This window comes from Saimiri boliviensis, chromosome 1 (assembly GCF_048565385.1).
Source record: "Saimiri boliviensis isolate mSaiBol1 chromosome 1, mSaiBol1.pri, whole genome shotgun sequence".
NCBI classification, from domain to species: Eukaryota; Metazoa; Chordata; class Mammalia; order Primates; family Cebidae; genus Saimiri; species Saimiri boliviensis.
In genome coordinates, this window is record NC_133449.1 from 115,861,210 (window position 1) to 115,882,464 (window position 21,255).

General features: G+C 38.4%; 1 protein-coding gene across 1 annotated transcript; it reads left to right on the forward strand.

Moving 5' to 3' along the window:
- The first annotated feature begins 115 nt into the window (after nucleotides 1-115).
- On the forward strand, nucleotides 116-18,876 carry NUDT21 (nudix hydrolase 21). Its single transcript, XM_003943457.4, has 7 exons — nucleotides 116-382; nucleotides 3,474-3,674; nucleotides 4,761-4,824; nucleotides 11,128-11,217; nucleotides 16,015-16,090; nucleotides 16,396-16,510; nucleotides 17,805-18,876. The coding sequence occupies exons 1-7, from the start codon at nucleotides 267-269 to the stop codon at nucleotides 17,824-17,826; spliced, it is 684 nt and encodes a 227-aa protein (XP_003943506.1). The 5' UTR covers nucleotides 116-266; the 3' UTR covers nucleotides 17,827-18,876.
- The last annotated feature ends 2,379 nt before the right edge of the window (nucleotides 18,877-21,255 follow it).

A 21,255-nucleotide genomic window follows, 5' to 3' on the forward strand; every position in this document is an offset into this window, starting at 1 on the left:
CGGTTTACCAATGGGAGCTCCAGCTATTGCAGCCATCCCAGTAGCGATTGGCCCAATGGCGCCCTGTCTGGCAGGCCATCGCCTCTCTACTTCCTGCCGCCAGAGGCTCCGGGTTCACTTCCGGCGTGCCTACGCCTCCCATTGCGCTCTCCTGTTAATGGCGGGCGGTGGCCTCTGAGGAGGTCGGAGATTAACTGCTTTGCGCTAGGGGAAAGTCTCCCCTGTCTCCCACTTTCTGCTAGCCGCTAGCGCCGGAGCTCGCCAGCATGTCTGTGGTACCTCCTAATCGTTCGCAGACCGGCTGGCCCCGGGGGGTCACTCAGTTCGGCAACAAGTACATCCAGCAGACCAAGCCCCTCACCCTGGAGCGCACCATCAACCTGTAAGTGCGGCGCGGCCTTGGCGGGCATTCCTCTCCTGAGCGCTCCCAGAGACACTTCGGCGCGCCCCCGGCTTTTCGGCGCGCTTCACGCCTCCGCCACCTCCCGCCTCCGTCTCCCTCTGGCGGATGCGCGGCTTCCTCGTTCCCTGAGGTCCTTTCTCGTCCTCCAGCCTCGGAGTCCTTTCCTGAAAGGAAGGCTTGTTCCCATCCTCTGTATTCAGTCATAATGGGGAAGAACGGAGTTTGCTTTGAACTCATCCTTTCCCCGCCTCTCCCGAGGTCACGAATTGCAAAATGTTTGTGTTTTTTTTTTATCCTTCCAGTGAAACGTTTACGCCCTCGCATCACGTGTATGGTATTGCTTTGTGAATGTCGATGGGATGCGAGTGGTATAACCTCGTATCGTTTTGGCAGTTTTCACTCTGACATTAAGCTTTGAGCTCTAGCTGTGATGCCCAAGTCTAGTGTTTTTCCTTTTAAGCGCTACCTGGTATTTCAGTTGATGAATACACCGCATTTTATTCCTGTGCCCAGGGCTCCCTGCCCTGCCCTTACGCCTTCCCGTCTCAGCGCCGGTATCCCAGGCACCCCAGGAGGCTCCACTTTGGGAGTAAGGATGCTGCTGTGGTTGGGCTTTCAGACTGGAGGGAACCAGAATATTTGTGCCAGAAAACCCCATTGTGGGCTGTATTTTATTTTCCATACCTTTCTGTTTCAACACTTCAAACCATTGCACTTCGAGGTCACCCTCAGAAGCAGCCTCATCGTAGCAGGTAATTGGCGTTTGGGGTAGGTCTTAACCAGGAGATTGTCAGTAATGCTTTTTGAAAATCGTTTCTGAAGATTTGTGTTCGAGGCACCTTGGTGCCTCCATTTTCCTGATGGAGGAAAGTGGCCAGTTTATGCTAGTCAGGGTACAGGTGCAAGGATTTGCTGGTATTGATGTTTTCGTAAGACACTTGAGGTGTTTTTCTGTTTTGCGTTAAAATAAGTGGACGTTAAAATAAGTGGACGTTCTCTCCCCGCTCGCCAACTGAAAGTGATTTGAAGTTGGAAAGATGGTTAATATGGTTTTATTTTGCAAAACGTGTTGGCTTGGAAATTTAAATAATAGAAATGCTGGGTTGATAAGAACTGTAATTAGTTGATAGTTGTGTGTTTAAAAGTCCTCAGGCGTGGTGGGGGCTCACGACTCTAATCCCAGCACCTTGGGAGGCTGAGGTGGGAGGATCACTTGAGGCCAGGAGTTGGAGACCAGTCTGGGCAACATAGGCCATGTCTACAGAAATTTTTTTTTAATTAAGAAAAAAGCCAAACGGTAAAGGCAAATGTTATTATTCTTAGTGTGAAAGCACAGCTTCTGGGTTGCTTTTAATGGTGATTAGCACTAAAACCCACAGTCTTTTTTTGTTTTCTCTTTTGAATTAATTTGCATCAAACCATTTTGGAGAATTAAGTTGGCAAAATAGCTTTCAGCAAGATATTTTAATCTTTGCTCTATTAAAATTATGAGTTGATTTATAGGACATTTCCTCTCCTAAATACAAATATTCCAAAATAATCATTGTGTTGTGAACTTCAGTTCACCTGAGTTAATATTAAGTTGAAAACAAATGCCCCCTCCCCAGTATATTTTCCTTTAGGAAATATTGCATGAATGCCTACTTTTTACCAGGCACTGTGCACAATACTGGATGTACAGCGGTGAGGAAGTAAGGTGTAGCCCCTGCTTTATGAAGCTTATGGTATGATGAGAACAGTATGTGTGTCTGGGGTGGCACTCAGATTTCACAGATGAAAATTCTGACATTTCATTTTGACATCTCCTTACTGATATAGTGGAGCTGGCTCTTGCAACAGAGATGTGTAATGGCTATCCTTATTCTTTTTAACTCAGGTCGTGAGAATTAAATGTTAATATATGTAAAGCGTTTTTAAAAAAATGCCTGGCACATCGTGCTGTGTAGCATATCTGCTGCTGCTGTGGTTGATGGTGTTAGATTTAGTATTGGGTCTACTGGGGACGTTCTTTAAATCTTTAAAGCATCCTGGAAATGGTATTTTTTAATTCTTTTAGAGCTTTTTCGTATGCCTAGAACTTGCCTTCTGTAATTAAAGTAATTAAAGTTTTGGTAACCTTGATTTGTTCCCCTTTCAAGAATGGCTAAGTGGAGTAGATATATTATGTTGACTATTCATGTCAAGGGCTTTTGGTAGAATAGATACCATGGACGAGCAAATGTGGCCTAAATTCTTACCTAAAGGTTTCTTGCTGAAGGGTTTTAATCAAGGGGTTACAACATATAAGTAGGAAATTTTTAACTGTCTTTAAAGAAAAATTTGATCTTTAGTAGGCAAGATGAAAACTCTCTTTAACAGTATGAGCCATATTTTAAATTCTTGGTAAAAGAAGAGGGTATTGGATTAGATATGATGGGTAGAAGATTCAAATGAGGAAAGGGAACAATAAGGAGACTGAATAGAATAAATGCTGAAGGCCAGTAGGGCTTCATAATAGGTTTAGAGGACAGAAAGAGAAAGTAGAAAGTAGAAGAGTTGCTCTGAAAAGTAAAGGCTGTGGTGCCAGAAAAATCTGAGGATAGTTGACTGAGATAAATAGAAAATAACTGGAGGGATGTCAATGAAAAGTGGTGGCTTAGTTTTAGAAAAAAGCAATTAGCCATTAGCACTCACAGTTAAAACTTGGTGATGAGATTAGTTGTCAGAGGAACCCGGGGGGGACATTAATTATGAGCCAGATTGGTAATGTTGGGATGGCAGCTGTGGTCTAAAACCCAGAGAATTACTAATGTCCAGATAACCATTTCTCTAAGCATTTAAGGATAGTGTTATCTACACTTGAAAGTTAAAATAAGGAGTAGCAGCCTGATCTAATGGAAGCTCTGGCTTTAAGTGTCCAAGATTCTAATCTCTGCTGTCTAATTAACTTTTGTTATGTAACTGTACAAATCCTATGTCTCTGAGTACAACATATGCACTTTTTTTGTACCATGGTTTCTTTATGCTAATGTCTGTCATGGTAAATTCCATTCTTGAGTTCTCATGTTAGATGTTTGTCTTTGGATCACAGATACCCTCTTACCAATTATACTTTTGGTACAAAAGAGCCCCTCTATGAGAAGGACAGCTCTGTTGCAGCACGATTTCAGCGCATGAGGGAAGAATTTGATAAAATTGGAATGAGGAGGACTGTAGAAGGGGTTCTGATTGTACATGAGCACCGACTACCCCATGTGTTACTGCTACAGCTGGGAACAACTTTCTTCAAACTGTAAGTAGTGTTGGAAATTAACAGTATGACAGTTTTTAATAGGATTGCTGTTTATGCAGCTCTGGAATACAGTTTTAGCCCTCAGTCATTTATTTCAAGAAACTGCTGTTAATGGTGTCTTCAGAAAGAGAAAATCACAAATAATTTTTCTCCATTGCCGTGCTTATTTATTTTCCTAACTAGTAATCTGTGCGTTTCAGTATGTTGTTGATGTTAATGATTGAGCTTGGTAGAAACTCTGGAATAGGTGAGTCCAGTGTCTCGATGTCACTGTAGCATTATCAAGAACAATTGATGCCTCTTTCAAATGATGTATGATTCGCATTTCCTATTCTTAAGATGACTTAGGTTTTTATAGGTACCAGTTTAGTTTTATCATTTAAGCTCCTAAGTCTCTCAAACATTTGATCCACAACTATTTTACTAGATTATACCAAAAAGAAAGGTCTCAAATACTTAGATGACATTCTTGAAAAAGTGTCCCATTCTTCAGGCCTGAAGAATGTGATCCATTCCTCTCTGGGCATTTCTAGACTCCAGTATCATCAGATAGCTTCCAGAGAGAACACTGGGATGGTCTGGTGGTTAGCAATTTTGTTTATGCTATGTTAAATATGATGTTTAAAACTAGGGTTTATGTAATGGGTACACATGGACATAAAGATGGGAAAAATAAGCACTGAGTACTTCAAAGGTGGGGAGGGTGAAGGGGATGTGAGGGTTGAAATAATTCCTATGCTCTGTTCACTATTTCCATGATGGGTTCACTGGAAGCCCAAACCTTAGTATTATTACACAATATTACACAATATACCTATGTAACAAACCTGCACATACACCCCTTGAATCTACAATAAAATAAATATATTCGAAGAGTGAAAAAACCTAGCATTTGTATACGGTTAGTCTAGAGAACTGACATGAATTCAAGCGTGTTCTCCCCCTTCACTTTGATATTTGTTTTGATTGCCTTATTACACTGCAATGTATGTTACTTAGTGAATTGATAGAAATAACAATTATTGTGTTTTTTATTATGTTCAAATTATATTAAATTGAAAGCTGAAATTCTTAACCTTTATGCAGACCTGGTGGTGAACTTAACCCAGGAGAAGATGAAGTTGAAGGACTAAAACGCTTAATGACAGAGGTATTTTTCTGTTTAACCACTTTAAACACCATCAACTTAATAATTTGGTTTTTAATGTCTTGTAAGGATGTTTGTTTTGGAATATTTAGTTTTCAATAAATACAACTTAAACCACAGAATGTTAGTACAATGTTTATTTTTTTTTACAAGTTGAACTTATACCTATTTCCATTTTTAAAATGTTAAACTATGTCATAGCAATGATAAATAAAAACTGACATTTGATTATTGTGCTAGACACGTTCTAAGTGCTTTACATGCAGTAATTCCTCTAATCACCACCACAATTCTAGGAAGTAGATGTTAAGTTTAAATTACTTCTTGTTATACAGCTAGTGTGGTAGATCTAGAGGTTTGAATGCAGGTAGTTTTGTTCAAGAGTAGGCCTCTATAGAATTTTGACAAGAGAACGATGCCTGCGTTTTCACTTTTCCCACATTATCTTTTAGACTTTGCCCAAATTATTCTACTTTTTAAAAATCATTTTAATGCCTGCATGTAAAGATTTGGGGCCAAATGCATAGATACCGGAGGCTTTTGAGATTGTAAATTGTTTTCAATATTAGTTTTCTTCTTTTGCCGCCTGCCCCTGTTACTCATATATTCTCATATGTTCTCTGTGCAAAAACTTACATATTTTCTGTGCAGAAGTTTGGCAAGCACAGAAATGCAGAGGAGAATCAAAACTGAAATCACCTGTAATTCTCTCACTTTGGACCTATTGGTTTGTCTTTCTAGTGTTTCTAAATAATGTATTGTAACTCTTAAATATTTTACTGTGCTTGGACTTTCATTTATGTGGGGTACAAAGATATAAATCCAGTAGGATTGAGGGAGTGCAAAATGAGTGAATCACAAAAGCAAAATTTTTGGAAACTGGAAAACAAATGGGCAAATTATAACTAATTTAGCAGAAACCTTAGTCCAGCACAGAGGCAGGCAGAATCCAGCACTGTAGAGTACCAGAATGGCTGAGGAGCCCAAGGTGCTACTTAACTTAAGAAAGTGGGGGCATGTATGGGCTAAAAATGGGACTAGTTCAAAGTATATATGGAGGGTATTTATACAGGTCGAGTATTCCTTATCTGAAAGCTTGGGACCAGAAGTGTTTAGCTACTGTTTGATAGCATAACAGGGTGACTACAGTCAGTAATCACTTATCATACATTTTAAAAATAACTGAAAGAGTATAATTGGATTATTTATAACACAAAGGATAAATGCTTGAGGGGGTGGGTATCTCATTCTCCATGATGTGAATGTGATGCATTGCATGCTTATATCAAAACATTTTGTATACTCCATAAATACATAAATCTGTATACTCACAAAAGTTAAAAATAAAAGTAGTATTTTAAAATTTTTTTCAGGTTTTGGAATATTTCCATTATACTTGTCAGTTAAGCATCCCATATCCAAAATTTGAAATGCTTCAATGAGCATTTCCTGTTTTTTTTTTTTTTTGAGGCCAAGTCTCCCACTTATTGACCAGGCTGGAGTGCGATCTCGACTCACTGCAACCTCCCCTCGTGGGTTCAGGCGATTCTCCTGACTCAGCCTTCCAAGTAGCTGGGATTACAGTAGCTGGGATTACAGGCACCTGCCACCATGCACACTAATTTTTGTATTTTTAGTAGACTCAGGGTTTCACCATGTTGGCCAGGCTGGTCTTGAACTCCTGACCTTAGGCTATCCGCGTGCCTTGGCCTCCCTAAGTGCTAGGATTACAAACATGAGCCACCGCACTTGGCCAGAGCATTTCCTTTGAGCATCATGGCAGTGGTCAAAAGGTTTCAGATTTTTTATTTGGAGTTTCATATTTTGGATTTTGGAGCTTAACATTGGGATGTTCAACCTGTGTATCTAGATTGTCTTAGCTACTTTGTAATTAGACAAAGACTGGCTGGTGATTGATTCTCTGTAATAATTGAATCAGAGAACACGTAGCAATGAAAAAAGTTTACGGGATGGGAAGAGTAAGCAAGAGTTCCCATCTGAATAGTCAGACTCTTGGACTTCTACTAGGCTGACACAATATTAATAATTAGGCTTATATATTTTTTGAGTTGGAGTTTCACTCTTGCCCAGACTGGAGTGCAGTGTTGCCGTCTCCAGTGTAATCAGTGGTTGCTCACTGCAACCTCTGCCTTCCAGGTTCAAGTGATTTTCCTGCCTCAGCCTCCAGAGCAGCTGGGATTATAGGCGCCCACCACCACGCCCAGCTAAATTTTGTACTTTTAGTAGAGACGGGGTTTTGCTGTGTTGGCCAGGCTGGTCTTGAACTCCTGACCCCAGGTGATCTGTTCGCCTTGGCATCCCAAAGTGCTGGGATTACAGGTATGAGCCACTGCACCTATCCTAGGCTTATTCTATTTTTTTAGAGACATGATCACTCTGTTCCTCATGCTGGAGGACAGTGGTGCGATCATAGCTCACTGAAACTAGAAATTCCTGGGCTTAAAAAATCTTCTTGTGTTAGCTTCCTGAGTAACTAGGACTGTAGATATGTGCCTGGCTAAAAAAAAAAATTTTTATAGAGATGAGATCTTGCTGTGTTGCCCAGGCTGGTCTCAAACTTCTTGCCAGAAGCAGTGCTCTCATCTTGGCTTCCCAAAGCATTGGGATTACATGCGTGAGCCACCAGGTTCAGCCAGCAATTAGGTTTATATATCCCAGGCTGAGGGTTGGAATCTTGTTTCTGGAAAAAGTGACCAGTCCAAGAAGAACTTCAGATACTGCCTTTTGGGAGCTGTCTTAGTCTGTTTAATGTTGCTATAAAAGAATACCTAAGGCTGGGTAATTTATAAAGAAAAAGATTTATTTGGCTCACCAGTTCCAGTGGCAAGATTGGGCAGCTGGTGAGGGCTTTATGCTGCTTCCACTCATGGCAGAAAGCAAAATGAAGGTGGGCATGTACAAAGAGATCACATGGCAAAGGAGGAAGCAAGAGTGGATCCAGGAAGCCACACTCTTTTAACAACCCACTCTCCAGGGAACTAATCCATTCCTGATGGAGGAAGGTTATTAATCTATTCATAAAGGATCTGTCCCCATGACTGAGACACACCTTACACTAGGTCCTACCTGCCAACACTGTCACATTAGGGATCAAATTTCAACATCGAGTCTGGGGCCCGGGAGACAAACCACATCCAAACCAAAGCAAAAGTTTTCTATAGAAGTAGTGTAGTCCTGTCATTCATGCACACAGAGGTGACAATTAAGTATCTTGTTGCTTCTCCCTTGTGAGCACGCAACCAAATATCACCAGGATTTTGGAGAAAACTTCTTAACAAGAAAGAGATCAAAAGAAGCAAAAGGACCTCAACAGAAGCAGGAAATTCAACCATTGACAAAAACTATGATTAATATTCTTGGTGAGGTAAGAGGAGATTTTGCACCTATGAAACGGTGCTGTTAAAAAGACATTTTAGCCAAGAAAACCCTCATAGATATTTTTAACAATGTTGGAAGAAATGAAAAATTCAGTAAAGAGTTAAGTTTCATTCTACCAGAAAAAAGAATGAAAAGATAAGAATGTAGGTAAGAAAAGATAAAATTATTGGATCATTCTAGAAGGACCAATATAAACTATAGATAAATAGAACAGAGGAAAACGAAGAATTTGCGTAATTAGAGAAAATTTCTCAAACCTCAAAAGACATGAGTTTTGAGATTGTAAAGACCTATTGGCCTTGCCTCTATACTGAATGTTTAAAGATCCATGCAAAGGCATATCATCATGAAATTTAGATCAGCAGAAGATCCTGGAAACAAAAATAAAAACAAAAAGATCCTAAAAGCTTCCAAAGTGGGAGGTGGAGGATTGGTAAGCAGAGAGGTTAAGTGTAAAACCTCAAGTTCAGAAATGGCATTGAACTACTGAGAAATAATACTGGATGCTAAAAGATGTTGAAGTATTCTCTTTGTAAGAGAGAATGTGATCTCTGTACTAGAATTTTCTAATCAAACTATAAATCAAGTGTGTTGATAAAGGTTATTTCTAGACATGTGAAGCTTCAAAAAGTTACATTTCTTGTACCTTTTCTCAGGAAGCTGCTAGAGGGTGTTTACCCCCAAAATGGAATAAAATAAGAAAGAAGATAGAGAATTTAGAGTATTAGGATCTAACAACATAGGAGAGGCCAAGAGAAACCTAGGACTCTAGTTGTGAAGCAGGGTTGAGAGTATCAAGTACAAATTGCAGCAGGATGATAAAAAAACATGTCTTAGGCTGGGCACAGTGGCTCATGCCTGTAACTTCAGCACTTTGGGAGGTGGAGATGAGTGGATTACCTGAGCCCAGGAGTTTGAGAACAGCCTTGGCAACATGGCAAAAAATTAGTCGGGTGCGGTGGCGTGCACCTGTAGTCCCAGCTACTCTGGAGGCTGAAGTGAGAGAAGCGCCCATGAGGCAGAGAGAGGTTGCAGTGAGCACAGATCACGCAACTGTGCTCCAGCGTGAGCAAAAGAGAGATTCTGTCTTAAGAAAGACGTGTCTTAGAAAAGATTAAACCAGTAGAATAACTGACAATTGATATTTGAATTGGGAAGAAATTTAAGTTCTTGTGGTGAATGTGGGAAATGAATTTAGTGATAGCAAAGGAAATGAAAGTTATTAACTAAAGAACAGGATAGTTGAACAAATAAGGAGATACAGTTGCTCTATTTGACTGATCAACCTGATCATACTAACTTAAATACTGACTATTGACTTAATTTAATATTGATAATGGGAAGATGGTGGAAGAAAAAGTATAATTAGGATGTGATTTTAATATCTAAATTCTCATTCATGGCAGAGGGTTATAGGTTTTTTAAAAATGTTTTTAGAATGAAAATCAAGAAACTGCCATAAAATAGTATTTTGGCTGGGCATGGTGGCTCACACCTGTAATCCCAGTGCTTTGAGGGACTGAGGCAGGAAGATTGCTTGAGGCCATGAGTTACAGTGTGCAGTGATTGCGTCACTACACTCCAGCCTGAGTTACAGAGCAAGAGCCTATTTCTTTAAAAAAAAAAAATGGTTTTGAGGTCCAGGCTCAGTGGCTCACAGCTGTAATCCCAGCACTTTGGGAGGCCGAGGCGGGTGAATCATCTGAGTTCAGGAGTTCGAGAATAGCCTGACCAATGTGGTGAAACCCTGTCTCTATTAAAAAGACAAAAATTAGCCAGGTGTGGTGGTCCACACCTGTAGTCCCAGCTACTTGGGAGGCTGCGACAGAATTGCTTGAACCCAGGACTCAGAGGTTTCGTGAGCCAAGATCGCACCATTGCACTCCAACCTGGGCAACAAGAGTGAAACTCCATGTCAAAAAAAAAAGTTTTGAAAAATATGACTTTACATTGGAGAAACCAGATAAACAGTACCTCAGCCAGGTGATCAAGATTGGCATTCGTGATAAGCCATATTGATGTGGTATCCATGATATGATGTGGTGAGAGTGGTCCTTTTACTTCTGTGGTTTTTTTTGCTGAAGCTCATAACCTCAATTTAATTGAGGGATGTTTTACAAAATACTTGATCAGTATTCCTCAAAACTATCAAGGTCCTCAAAAATATGGAAAGTGTGAAAAGTTGTCACAATGTAGAGGAACTTTGGAAGAAATGATGATTAAGTATAATATTATCTTAGATGGAATCCTGGGACTGAAAAATGAAAAAGGACATTCGGTTTAAAGATTAAGGATACCTGAAAAATATATGGATTTCAGTTAGTAATCTTGTCTTAGTTTCACAAATGTGCTTTACTAATGTGAGATGCTAACAATAGGGGAAATCAGGTTTGGGGTATATGGAGAGTCTTTGTATAATTTTTGCAAGTTTCCTGTAAATCTAAAACTATCCTAAAATAAACCATTTATTTAAAACCAAAAAGAATGCTTTTAAAAATAGAAGCAAACATCAGGGGGAAAACACCAAAGAGTTGAAAGTTATAGCCAGTGAGAATGGCAGGTCAGAGAATTGCGGTTTCTTATCATTAACATTTTGGAACTATTTTTGGCCACTTAAAATATGTAGAGTATGACTTTGATTAAAATAAGTTTAATGTTCTGCTATACAAATTAATAAAAATGAAAATTGAATTTTGAACACAATTTTTATGTTGATACTAGCTTGCCAATTTTGAACTAATTGTGTATGTCTTGGGCAGAGTGACGTCTGTTATAAGAAATTGTAGAGAGGAAATCTGTGTGGAAGGCATATCCCTATGTCTCTATAAATTTTTGTTCACTGAAGAAGGGAATTCATGAGTACATGTATTTAGTTGTTTCCTGGCTATATTAATTTCTTTCTGACAGATACTGGGTCGTCAAGATGGAGTTCTGCAAGACTGGGTCATTGATGACTGCATTGGTAACTGGTGGAGACCAAATTTTGAACCTCCTCAGGTCAGTATTCAGTTATGTTTGCTGGGCATTTTGGAAGTAGGAAGTTCATTTAATTCTAGCCACTTTAAAAAAGATTAAAGTAGAATTTGACTTGAAATTTTCTTTTCTTCCCTCTTTAATTTAAAATAAAAAATTAAGCAAAGCACCTCTTATGTTCAAGGAAATGTAAAACAAATACAAGGCCGGGCAAGGTGGCTCATGCCTGTAATCCCAGCACTTTGGGAGGCTGAGGTGGGTGGATTGCCTGTTGAGGTCAGGAGTTTTGAGACCAGCCTGGCCAACATGGCACAACCCCATCTCTACTACAAATACAACAATTAGCCGGGTATGGTTGTGCAAGCCTGTAATCCCAGCTACTCAGGAGGCTGCGGCAGGAGAGTTGCTTGAAACCCAGGAGGTAGAGGTTGCAGCGAGGCAAGATGGTGCCATTGCACTCCATCCTTGGCAGCAGAACGAGATTCCTTCTCAAAAAAAAGTAAATAAATAGAACAAATACAAAAGAATAGAGAATAGTAAAAGTGAATGAATTGTGCTACCCATCATCCACCTTTAACAGCATATCACAACCTCTCTTTCCACCGCTCCATTCTACTGCCATCATCTTGGATTATTTTGAAGCATATCCTGTCATTTCAATTGTAAATATTTCAGTGTGAATCATAAAAGATAAGGGTCTCTCTAAAAACATAACCGTAGTACTGTCATTATCATAATAAAAATAATTCCATATTATTGTCAAATGTTCACATATCCTGATTATTTCAATTTTGTTTTTATACTTAGCTTGGATTTGGATAGTCTCTTAAGTCTCTTTTATACCTGCAGGTTGGCACCTATCTTTTTTTTTCCCTTGTATTTTATTTGTAAATCAAAACAGGCTGATGTTTCCATTCCAATTGCATTCCCATGTTGTCATTGACTATGTAGCTGTTTCTCCTGTGTGTAAATTGACAGTTAGATCTAGAAATTGTATTCAGGCGCAGTTAATTTGGGGAGGGGTAACAAAGTTTGTCATAGTTGGTATATTATTTATCTATTGATGCATAACAAATTATCTCAAAATTTAGCAACCTTTAGGCCTCTGGGAGTTGCTTAGGGTGGTTCTGGCGTAGGCTTTTTCAAGAAGTTATAGTCAAGTTGTCAGCTGGGATTGCATCATAAGGCTTAACTGGGGCTAAAGTATCTGATCTCGAGCTTACACATGTGTATGTTAGCAGACTTCGCAGTTTCATATGGGCTGTTAGACTAAAGCTTGACTTGAGGTGTTGCTGGCTGTTGTCTCAAGGTTTCCCTCAGTTCCTTGTCATGAGAACATCTCCAAAAGGACAATTCTTAGGCAGCTGGCTTCCCCCAGGTTATGTGATCCAAGAGATAGTGAGAGACAGAATGCTAGAGAGAGTACCCAAGTAGAAGCCTCTGTCTTTGATAACCTAATCTTGGCAGTGGCACGCTATCACTTCTGCTGTCTGCTATTGGTCACACAAGCCAACCCTGGTACATTGTAGGGGAGACGACTACACAAAGCAGTGAATACCAGGAGACAGGGATCATTGGAGGTCATCTTAAGGCAGTCTACCACAGGTGGTATAGTGTACTTCCATCAGGAATTTTTGTTATGTTAGCAGCTCATTGATTATCATTTCCTGGTCTATGAATTCATAAGGGTTGTGATCCTCATATAAAAATAAACTTAACTCATCAACTGAGGTGTATGGTTTGTGTAAAAAAAAAATATATATATATATATATATAGGGGCCGGGCGCGGTGGCTCAAGCCTGTAATCCCAGCACTTTGGGAGGCTGAGGCGGGTGGGTCACGAGGTCAAGAGATAGAGACCATCCTGGTCAACATGGTGAAACCCCGTCTCTACTAAAAATACAAAAAAATTAGCTGGGCATGGTGGCATGTGCCTGTAAGCCCAGCTATTCAGGAGGCTGAGGCAGGAGAATTGCCTGAACCCAGGAGGCAGAGGTTGCGGTGAGCTGAGATCGCGCCATTGCACTCCAGCCTGGGTAACAAGAGCGAAACTCTGTATTAAAAAAATAAATAAATAAATAAATAAAAAATATATATATATGCATGCTATTCCTTTACTTAACATTTTTCAGAAGAATGAGTTAATTCCTTAGCATCCTCTAAAGAGTTGACTTTATTCAAAAGAGAGAATAAGACCAGGACTTGGGTACAGACAATTTGAGAGGTGATTCCAGGAAGCAGCAGAAGTAAGGTAGGGTACGTTATTCATCGTTTTACATCTGTGGGCAACTGAATTTGTCCTTCTAAGGACCAGAAACCACGTGGAATGTACCTCATAATTGTCAGTCAGAAAGATAGATAGCTAGGGACTCCTATCCCCCATTGGCTAAGGGTTGCATGAACTCTCTTGCACTTTCATGTTGGGTCCGAGTGCTTGTTGAGACAGTGGCAGCAAACAGGGAACCCTCTGATAACGTTTCAAACATAACTGCCCTGAGATTGGAGGTAGCATAATGTGGGGCACCAAAAAATAAATAAATAAATAATGACCTTCAAAGTGTCAGTAAGGCCTTTCAGATTTAAATAATCTGATATATTTTAGCCCATGATAATGAGTGATGGTGTTACTGATGCTCAAATTTTCCTATTTTTGCTAATGGTGGAAATTCTTGAAGTTCGATCCTGAATTCTTTAGGCAAATTAAAAGCTCTATGACTTTATAGCTGCTTTACATGACAGGATGTTTCAGGTCAAGCATTGGACAAAATATCAACCAAGCAAAAGATTGTTGTCTTTCTTCTGACTCCCTTGTATGGCAGAGGGATAGGAAGATAGGGACTCTGGAAGCTGATGCTGGTGTTCAGTACTTGAGAATTGCAGGAAGGCATCTGTGTCTTGGCTTTAAGAAAGTTTCATATGCAAACAGTGAAGTTGCTTGTTCAAAGATACATAGTACAATTATTCTAAACTCTTTGGCTTCCTGAACATTCTTTGATCTAACTGGAAAATGCTCAGTAGTGACGCCAGTGGTTTTCTAGGTAACTTCTGAATATCCTCACTCATCTTCCCTACCACTGCCCTAGGACAGTTCACTTCATTCACTAAAGGCTAGAGTTGGCCCTGGTGGTATTGGATATAAGGTAAGTGTATTGATTCATTTAGGATGCCTAGAGTATTAGTTAAGTGTCAGTGGAAAAGGAGTGTATCATCTCCTTATCCATCTTTTTATATAAAGTACAGTTGACTTAAACATTAAGACCAGGACTGGAGAAGAAAGGCTTAAAATAGGAACATGTAGCCTTGAGCAGAGGAAATTTGGGGAAATGCTACTCATTTTGTTTGGTAATGGTTTGGGAATTTTGTTGTATGTGACCCAAAGATCTATTAGCTTGTGCTATTCAAGCCACTTCTCACTTTTCTGCTACTGTTAATGCGTCTGGTTTTCAGGACAGTTTGAGGAACCTCCAAAGCCTGGGACAATTGCCTCAATTCATTGTACCCTAGGGATGGCTCTGGTATATAATTATTCTAACTGGAATACTGGTTAGGTGCCAATGAGTAACATAGTGGGAAATAACAGACTTTTATATTTAGTTAGGAGTTGAATAGATACAGTAGAATCTTGGCTTCACAACTTGGCTGAGTAATCTTGGGAAAGATCCTTAGCCTCTCTTAGCATGCGTTTCTGTGTAAATTGAGGATGATGATAATACCTCCTTTTGGCAGCTTCTGCTTTTATCTCACTTCCCTTATATCTGTTTTCAGAAATTTTAAATTCCCCCTCTCTGAAATACAACTCCAAAAGCAAAAGTAGATTTCTGAATGTATTGTGGAGAGATGCAGGAGGGGTTTTGATAACATACAAGAGTTATATAAATCCCTAGCTTAGAGGTTTTTTTTTTTATTCTTTGTGTCAGAATTTTTCCTTCCCAGGTAGCAACTCCCCTCTAATTTTCTTTATCCCTTTAAATTCTCTAAAATATATATTTTTTTGTTTTCTTGAGCAATTTGGCTTTGCCCATCTGGCAAAACTTCACTTAGACTGCTCTTCTGGTATTCCTGAAGCATGCACCCTGGGATATGGGGAGGTTGGAGGTTGGGGCTGGGAGGAGGAGCAAGAAGCATCTTGTCAAATGCCTCACAGGCTATATTTAAACTTTTAATTTAGTAAACAGATCCACATCAGGATTCTAGACTGTTCAAAATACTAATTATATATATATTTTAAAAAACAGCTTTTATTAAAGACACTAATTAAAATCAGACTTTATTGTGTTGTAAGTATCTCAAGCTGTAAATCCTGTGACTACATATTTTATCTTGAATGGTTGACTGGTTTACTACTTATTTTATGTGCATTAAAGCATTTATTTACTAGTGTATCTGTTAGAAAAGTCCTGTTAGCTGGGCGTGGTGGCTCAAGCCTGTAATCCCAGCACTTTGGGAGGCCAAGGCGGGTGGATCATGAGGTCAAGAGATCGAGACCATCCTGGTCAACATGGTGAAACCCCGTCTCTACTAAAAATACAAAACATCAGCTGGGCATGGTGGCGCGTGCCTGTAATCCCAGCTACTCAGGAGGCGGAGGCAGGAGAATTGCCTGAACCCAGGAGGCGGAGGTTGCGGTGAGCCGAGATCGCGCCATTGCACTCCAGCCTGGGTAACAAGGGCGAAACTCCGTCTCAAAAAAAAAAGTCCTGTTAAAGAGAAGAACAGAAAGTAAAACGCTTCTCCCAACAGTATTCTATACTGGGGAGTAAGCATGTAAAGAAATGAAGCCATGGAATACATGTTAAAGTTATATTCATTTGTTATTTCAGTATCCATATATTCCTGCACATATTACAAAGCCTAAGGAACATAAGAAGTTGTTTCTGGTTCAGCTTCAAGAAAAAGGTAAGTTATTTTGTTTTTTAAGGTAGCCATCTAAAAACTTCTATAGAATAATTTCAAGGATACCTCTGTGTTTTCTCCAAGTTCCCTGAATTTTGGGGTTTATTGTAAAACTAAAAATATATATCGTGCTTTTAGTTTCAAATCTGTGACTAGGAAATCTAGCTTAAAAGACACAACCAAAAATGTATTAATGAAAATTATCTTTTCTTAAACTTTTTATTAAATGTAAAATTGGTAATTTAAAAATGAAATGGAAGCAGTGATTATATAAGAACTTATAAATAATGAATTCTGTTTTATTTTAGCCTTGTTTGCAGTCCCTAAAAATTATAAGCTGGTAGCTGCACCATTGTTTGAATTGTATGACAATGCACCAGGATATGGACCCATCATTTCTAGTCTCCCTCAGCTGTTGAGCAGGTACAGAAAGTTGAACATTTTTTGGTTCATCCATATTAACTGTCAAATTAAAAATATTCTGAGCCACTTGAGAAGGTATGGTTTGTGAATTTTGGTATTTAAGGAAACTAAGTAAGTTGATAGACTCTTAGGTTATGTGCAAGCCATAGATTAGTTGTGACTGACTAATAGTGTTCCCAGACTCTTAAATTTTGGCATGACATTCCAGTATTTGTGCAGCTGCTCTTCCCTGATTCTGATCCTCTCAAAAGTTAAGGTTAATGTCTTTAGTCAAAGAAGAGATGATTAAATAGCAGTCAATAGTATGTAAATATGGTGGAGTTGTGTGTATAAAAATGTGGCAAATTGAATTTCTTGGTGTAATATATTATTCTCTTTGCTTTTTTGAAACTTTGAAACTTACTATATTTTTGCCCAAATTGGGCATGTGGGATTAGGTCCTGAACTTTTACGTGGGGTTTGACTCTTTCGACAGAGTGATAAGAAATGCAGTTTTTTAAAAGTTCACTTATACTGATTGAGGTCTTCATTAGAGCCAGCCATAGATAGGAATTGCAGAATAACATGGTGGTTATGAATGTAGATTCAGCAGTCAGTCTTTGGATTTGAATACCAACTTCAATACTTGCTGACGGTGTGACAAACTATTATACCTATTTGCCTGTTTCTTCATCTGTAAATGGAATAGTAGTCTCTACTTCAGAGGATCATGAGGACCAAGTGAAATAATACATATAAAATGCTTATAACAGTGCCAGTAATCTGGTATGTACTTAATAAATGTTAGTGATACTGGCCTTTTGTGAAAGCTTATTGAGTATGAAATTGTTCTTTCTACTTCATCACTAATCAGATTTTATCTTTTGCCCCTCCACTTTGGCCTTCTGGTAGGTTGCAAGTTGAAATGCGTATGAGGGGAGCGGGGAAGGAGTCATATTATTTATTCAAACACCTAGTTGTCAAGTGCAGGAACTGTGCTGAGTAATCAGAGTATAAGGACGTGTAGAAACTTTTCCTGCCTTCAAGGAACTTATTAGTGGATAATTAATCAAATTTACGATCTTAAATTTTTTTATTATAAGTGTTCAACAACAGTGGTTTTTAATGCAGAAGGTGTGACCAGTGAGAGAAAATTGGTATAGAAAATGCCAAACGTGGTAAAAAGGCATTTGAAGGGGGAAAAAAAAGACAGGTTAAGGGAGGGTAGAAACATCCAGATAAATTTCTTTATCTAACGTGGAAGTATGTAAATAATACTGTATTTAATAAAGTTATTGTTCTTTTTAAAATTTAGGTTCAATTTTATATACAACTGAATTCCTGCGCAGTGGAGAAGTTAAAGGAGCCGCTTGTCTCTGTGAGCACAGCTATACACAGCGTAGAATAAACGTGGTAGAAAAGTTTTTTTGGTTTTATCTCTTTTGCGATCCCTGAATTGCCACCTACTTTTTATTGTTTCAATAGTAAAATTAATATGAAGAACTAGATAGTGGTGTAAACAAATGTGATAATGTTTATTTACTTTTGGTTCTACTCATACTTTTTTGTACAACATTAAAGAAAATGGACTTCCTTTTTAATTTTAACTTTTCATTAAACTTCTACAATTCTTATGGGTGAGGATAGCCCTCCACCCCCCCTCCCCCCCAACAGTAGGCAGGTGAATATTACAACACAGTGACAGGTTTAGGTCAGTCCAAGTTTATTGGACCCTTGCTTTGATACCATTCTTGGGCACATACTCCAAGACTGTATTAGATTTTTGTGATGAAGAGCTTCCATTACTTTTGAAAACTTTGTCTGAGTCCAAGGTACAACTCCTAAATGAGCTGTGTTACAGAGATCTCCCAGTACAATTCACTGACCAGTAAGTACATTTTATAACCATTCAGGCCTTGGTTTGCAAGCAACGGACCTTAAACATATCGGAAACTATGAAAATTGGCTAAATCAGCAATCATAGCAATTGGTGTAAGAAGAGACTCATTTAGAGCTCAGAATTTTCTTCACATAATGGGGGTATTAATTATTTGAGCTGTTTTGAAATTATGTGTCTTACTCTTAAAGTCATGGTAAAAATAGTGATCTGTGAAGGAAATTTCTAAAAGTGGATGTATTAGGTTTTGAACTCTGAGATTGCACAAATACTCAATGAACTTGAAGTTATATACATAGAGAAGAAAATTTGGTGTTATCAAATGACAGCCTTCAAAAATATTTTGTAACAATGTGAATCCACCAAAAACTGGGGGCAAGGCAGAGGACAGATTTTGTCAGCATTAAAAAAAATACCATTTTAAAAACTTCTTAAAATACTGATAAATTTGGATCAAATTTGAGGGAATAAAAAATATTAGAGCAAAGGAGTTTGCTGGTTGTGTCATTATTTAATGATCAAAGTATGACTTGTATGCTTTATTACAGACTTGTTGACTATAGGCTTAATATAAAAAAAAGTCTTGCCAGATGCAGCTACTTAAGAAAAAAAAGGTTTTTAATAGAAATGAACTTTTGATTAGCTCTTACATTTTTATGATACCAATCACAGGGCTATTTTCCTGAATATTGTTTGATGTCAAAGGTATATTATACTTCAGGAAATCAGGCTAAGTGTAGCTGAGCAGTTATATTCATAAACACTCTGGCTTTTTAGTTGGGGTCATGCCGAACCCTCACATGGTTGTTAAGTAGTGACTGTAACTGCGTGTTCTTAGTGGTGGGCGAGTACCAGTCTCCATGACCAAAAATGTTCCGATTTCCTTTGAAAAAGCTACTAGTTCTGTGAATTGTCCTTATCCCTCCTGCCCCTAACAGTCCTGCCCTCTAGCCTACATTAGCACGTAATGTGTTTCTCTGGTAAGCTCATTGATTAGCTGCATCCTTCAGCTATTCCTTTAGATTGGGGAGCAGGGGGAAGTGGAGATGAAGATGGATTGATTCAGCTCACCTTCCATAATTGCTTCTGTGTGAAAAGCTACAGCAGCCACATTTCAGATGCCCACTTTTGCAATTTGGGGAGGGTGGAGAGAGTTAGATTGTTTGTGTGTTTTATAAGGTGCTCTCAGTAAGGAGTGTTTCATTTGAATTGTTATCTGATATAAGGCTGCCAATGTTCTTTGTAACTTAAGCTTTGACCAAGAAATTCTTCACTTCTTCCTACTTCTTCACTTCTTCCAAATATACAATATGTGAACCAGTCATCCATACACTTAAGGTCTAGTTGACAAAAACCTTTGATTCAGGATGGCTGGGTTACTAACCTTGGAATGTAAGAGATCTGATTTTGAATGTAAAATTCGTAACATAAATGGAAGTACTAAAAACCTTTTGTTCTGGTCAGTTACAGGTGAATCCCAATAATTTGTTTTTGGTTTTCTGATGGAAATAATGGAACTAGGGGAAATTAAATCTGGTAGGTGTCTACAGTATGAGAAGAGGGTATAGGGCACTGTTTAACACTAAGCTTTTTTGGTATGTAAGGTCTACACTTCTAGAAACTGCATTCCAAATCTACATACTAAATGCTGAATCATTTTAAAATGGGCTTTTGATTAATAGACCCATATTTTTTAGTGCCTCCTATGTTGTACATTTGTCTAAAATGAAAGCTCTCTTTTGCATTGTAAAACTGCAGTATATGTATCATCTTATTTTCCTTGAATAATCCGAGTATAGTGCATATTCTTTGTAAAACTACTAAATGACACTGGAAAATCTTTAGTAGATTGGGGGAAAAAACTAAAAGGTTTTACACAGTTGTTTGAGGTTACATTTAAGATGGACTTTCCCTTTGGAGAAGAGTGATTTGTTTTTTCGCTATGTGATGAAGACCATTGTGATTTTTTTTTTTTAAGTAAATAATAGTTAAAATGGCATAATAATTCTACACTTGAATTTGTACTGCAAACAGCACATTTGGAAGATTTTTAAACTTTTTATTGTCTTGTAACTAGCATTCAGTTATTATTTTGGATATTTAGGGGTTCCAATAAGTTAGTAGTGCATTTGGACAAAGTGTAACCAAATTAGCCAGTCTGTTTTCTTCCATGTTTAATTACAAGTGAGAGGTAGAAGTACTTCAAATTCAGCAGGCCAGCAAGCAATTGGCTTAAAATTCCCTTTCTTAAATGTTGTGACTCTTAGGCTCTTGGTTTTTTAACGACTTTATTTTTAAAGTACTTGCTCAGTCACTTGAGATGAAATGCTTGGGGTAGCTTTTCCATCCTCAAGTAATGTTTTTACTAGTTCATAGTGTTTGGAACAGTATGTGCCAGTCACTAAGACTGATTCAGAGTTTGCAATTTTGTATGTTTCATTGCCAAAGAAGGCTTAGTGGTTGTTGACTGTAGTATAAGTCAGCTTTCTGTAGCATAAGATTGGATTTTCCCATACTTACTCCACTTGTTATACATCACTGATTATTTGGGGTAAACTGGACTCATTTCAAGCAGTTTGCCTTTGTTGTTCAAACAAATGATGAGAAACCTAATACTGTAATTTGACTTGAGCCATAAAATACATTTTAATATTAGTTCGTATTATATTTATTAAGCTTGTTTTTGTGGAAAAACTAAAACCTAGATAAGTCTAGATGAAGCCAGTTTAGGTGTATTTTGTAATTTAGTGATGGATCATATCGTAAAATAGAGATAAGTTGGGAAGATATATTGATGATGCTGTTCTGTTGAGGGAAAGGTCATGTATTTGGAAATTTAAACTTTTGGTTATTGTGTTGACAGTATACA

Coding starts and splice junctions, on each gene's coding strand:
- NUDT21 (XM_003943457.4), top strand. CDS start 267: ATGTCTGTGGTACCTCCTAATCGTTCGCAGACCGGCTGGCCCCGGGGG. Junction 3,675..4,760: donor GGAACAACTTTCTTCAAACT/GTAAGTAGTGTT, acceptor ACCTTTATGCAG/ACCTGGTGGTGAACTTAACC. Junction 11,218..16,014: donor CAAATTTTGAACCTCCTCAG/GTCAGTATTCAG, acceptor TTGTTATTTCAG/TATCCATATATTCCTGCACA.